We start from the raw sequence: 3,930 nt of genomic DNA, 5'->3' as shown, positions 1-3,930 counted from the left end.
TCTCCGGAAATTATTTTCAAAAAGAGATTTTCCAGGAAGTTTCATCACTCCTGGGAAGCCAGTGGCATCTATGAAAGTTCTGTGTCTTTCTGAGTCTGGTTTATAATATAGGGGAAGGGTCTAGACAAGAACCCTCTGACCTAGGCAGGTATGAACTACTGCTGTCTATGGGTGCCACTTCAGTCCCCCTCCGCAGGCGTGCCAGAGAGCAATCAAAGACCCCTCACACCTACACCCAGGGAAACGACAAGCATGAAACTTGGTCCTGGCACCTTCCATCCCCTCCCATGAAATCAAGGCACAGAGCACGCTGGGCTTTAGAGAACCCCACCTGGCTTCAAGTCTCCACTCCTTCACTTACTAGCTGTGGGATCATGAACCTCAGATTGATTACCCATCGCATAATGGGAATAACATTATACCTACCAGAGTATTAAATGAAATAATACATTTTGTAAACATTTGGCATAAATGTCTGTTGTATGGTACCACACGACTGCCGTTTTGGCTGGAACCGCAGAGTTCTCGCTGAGAAGTCACAGGCGTTGCCACTTCCTGTAAAAGCCAAATCTCCCTGCTCTGCAATCCTCCAGCTCCCACCAAGCTGGAAAGGCTCGGGTTACAGGAAATTACTTTGTTCATTTTCCCCGCCTTTTTCCTGATGTCACCATCTTTAGAAAAAGAAAATATGCATCTGGAAACCAGAATAAAAATTATCAGAAAGGGCAGCATCATATCATGTGTATGTATTCCCTTTGGTTGAGCGCGTGAGAGTGGTTAATAGGTGGAGTTTGGGGGATTGAGGGGACGTGGTGTTTAGTGTACTGGTGAGTGAATTTCTGAAGACTTGCAGTTTGAGGGTGGAGGATGGCAATTAAATTTAACTTGATCGCTCTCACACAGCTGGAGATGGTGAACAGAAACTGCTCGTTGGCGCTCCCCTCAAGTGACACCACCTCCACCCCACCCCCAGGGCACAAGACCTACCCTCTGTGGGTAGCAAAAGAGAACGGGAGAACGGCAAGGGGTTCTTCGCAAGTCTTATGCCCCACCCCTAGACTCAGACACAACCCACAGAGCCTTGGGGCGGGGGAGTTGAGGGCCTCTGGGAGGGCCCCTACTCCCTCTCTGACAGCAGGAAGTACCCCTTCCCCATCACACCAAAGACTTCAGTCTGGTGAGATGCCAGGGATGCATTGTTGTGAGGAAAACGGCAATTAATTTTAATGTTCCATTTTCAGGCTGCTCCTGCTAGAGAAGCCGTCCTGGGTCTCTGGGAGCTGTTGAGCCCAGTTTCTCCTCTCTGTCACTTTTCAAGGATCAACTTGTGGTCAGGTAAGAAGATGAGCAGCTCAACTGGAGCTTGAAGCCTGGTGTGGGAGTGTGGGATGGGGCAGGAGCACAGAATTGAGTGAGCACCTTCTGGCTGCCCTGCCCTGACTCTGTGAACTCTGGTTTTCTACTTTGTTCACAAAGGTCACTCTGAAGGGGATTCTGATGGAGGGGAACCCAAGCCCCAAGGGTCCCTGGGTGGGCAGGGTCTTCAGGTCTGGGTCTGGGGCATCCCTGCCTTCTTTCCTCACACGTGTGCCCTCACTAGGGGTCCAGGGGAGCATGTCTGCATGGGTGTGTACTTCTCCCCACCTGCTCTGCTTTCTCTAAACTGCTCCTGGACAGGAGCCCTGGGATGGTGCAGGCCCAGTCTGACCACAAGAGCTGTCTCCAAGACCAGCCTCTGATGTGGGTGGACAGCGGGGGCAGGGAGCCAGGGTGGGGTGGGGTGGGGTGGGGAGTAGGGGGGGTAGGAGGTGGGGGGTTGTGGGGGAGTGGAAGGGAGACTGCTGCAGGGGGAAGGAGGCCAGCCAGTGCCTCGGTCCTGGGAAGGTAGGCAAGTGACCGTGTTTCTTGATGACTGCAGATGCCCCACTCCAGCCTACATTCGTCCATCCCTCGGCACAGAGGTCATGGCATTCAGAAGGCAGCCTTAGTCCTGTTGAGCGCTTGCTTAATGGCCCTTTGGTGGCTAGGGGACTCATCAGACCACACTCTCCAGTGGCTGATATTCCACCTAGCCTCCCTGCAAATGGGACTGTTGCTAAAGGAGGTCTGCACTCTGGCTGAGGAGCTGCGTCACATCCATTCCAGGTGACTCTCTGCGGTTACAGTTACTCCTAGCGGTGGTGATTGGGCACCCAGCATGTATCCCTCCTTAAGCCTTTCTGAGGGGAGCGTGGTGTTTAGGGTTGTGGGTACTGGTGAGTGTGAGTGAATTTAGTGTATGGAAACTGAATTGGCCTGGGGTCTGGGGCTTGGCTGTCCCCTGCAGGTACCAGGGCAGCTACTGGAGGGCTATGCGGGCCTGTGTGGGCTGTCCCATCCGACGTGGAGCCTTACTGCTACTGTCCTGTTATTTCTACTTCTCCCTCCCAAACATGGACGACCTGCCCCTCACTTGGATGCTTGCCCTCCTGGGCCTATTGCAGTCTGTGAACATCCTCCTGAACCTCCAGGTAGGATATAGTGGAAAGGGGAGGGTCTGTCAAAGTGGAGGCTTAGTATGATCCACGTTAAGTTTGACTAGGAGTGGAGAGGGCAAGCTCTGGGACTCATTTAAGGGTTGGAATCCTTGGAATGGAGCCAATAATGTCCTGGAACAGCAGGATCTACTGTGGGAGAAGGGAGCAAGTCTGCAATAACTTGGGAAGTCCTCTTGGAAGAGAAGAGCTCTGGATATATTTCATGGAGGTCCCTACCCCATCCTACTGTCCATAGGGCCTGACCCCAGCTGAGGTCTCTGCAGTCTGTGAAAAAGGGAACTTTAGCGTGGCCCACGGGCTGGCATGGTCATATTACATCGGGTACCTTCAGCTGATCCTTCCAGGTGGGTCATCCCCTCCCCGACATTTCTAGACCTACCAGACACACAATAAGATATACAGCCTCTTGTGTTTCCAGAACTCAATGTATTTTTAAAAGCATTCTCATGTCAACTAAATCATCTGATTCCTAAAGCAGCCTTGTGAGCATGAAGGGTGTTATTTATTACTGTGTCTGATTTATGTTAATGAACAGGGACTCCGAGCCTTGTCTCAGGTCATCTATCTATACATTTTTAAACTAATTATCTTACATGCTTTGTAATTTCCCTGTGCATTTTCTCTTTAAATTCACACTCTGTGAGAAAGGGATAGTCACCACCCTATATTTACAGATAAGAAAGTTGTTTCAAGGGGTAAATTGGCATGCCCAAAGTCCCACAGCTGTGTGTGTCTCACTCACACACGGTGAGAAAAGACAAATTTGAACTTAGGTCTGTCCGGACCCTGATCCCTTAATCACTCCGCTGTGGACTCCATGTGTCTCATTCCTCTGATCAGTACGCTTAGACTATGGCTCCTTCACTCCTAGCTGGGTCTTCCCTTGATCATCAGAGCTTCAACTAGGAAAATGAGTTTGGAGCTAGAGGCCTGGCCCTGCACACCTGGGAATCTCAGCTGCCCAGACTCTACTTGCTTCTCAGAGCTCTGAAGGAAATAGGAATAGGGCTGACACAGAAATCTGGGGAAGGAAGGTGTGCAGGCGGGGTGGGGGGAAGAGCTCCTATGGTAAGGAGAGTGGTGGTGGGAATAAGTCAGGGGTGATAAGGGTTCCTGGATGCTCTGTCTCCTAGCCTTTATTATTATTATTTTCAATATTTAAGTACAACCATCTCTTTTATAAGCTTTAAAAAAAATTTTTTTTAACGCTTTTATTGTGAATTGAGGGATAGTTTACATGGGGGAACATCAATTTTACACTCATCCTATCGTATTCGTTTCATTGCAATGATTATAATCCCCTGCATGCTTCATCATTCAATAGTATTTGCTTCTATGCCCTCTGTTAACATTTAGGAATATACAATCATTCAAACAAGACAAAGGGCATACC

The 3,930-nt window shown here is 49.8% G+C and overlaps 1 protein-coding gene across 1 annotated transcript in view; it reads left to right on the top strand.

The window, feature by feature from the left end:
* Window positions 1-1,918: 1,918 nt before the first annotated feature.
* Window positions 1,919-3,930, top strand: part of TMEM173 (transmembrane protein 173) — a 5,216-nt gene continuing 3,204 nt past the window's right edge. The window contains exons 1-3 of the mRNA XM_006866139.1: window positions 1,919-2,145; window positions 2,327-2,510; window positions 2,773-2,881. Of these exons, the coding sequence (XP_006866201.1) occupies window positions 1,919-2,145; window positions 2,327-2,510; window positions 2,773-2,881 (520 nt within the window). The remainder of the gene's footprint in view (window positions 2,146-2,326; window positions 2,511-2,772; window positions 2,882-3,930) is intronic.

The sequence above is a fragment of the Chrysochloris asiatica genome, unplaced genomic scaffold (assembly GCF_000296735.1).
Source record: "Chrysochloris asiatica unplaced genomic scaffold, ChrAsi1.0 scaffold00087, whole genome shotgun sequence".
Taxonomy (NCBI): Eukaryota; Metazoa; Chordata; class Mammalia; order Afrosoricida; family Chrysochloridae; genus Chrysochloris; species Chrysochloris asiatica.
This window is presented reverse-complemented; position numbering and strand designations above follow the sequence as displayed.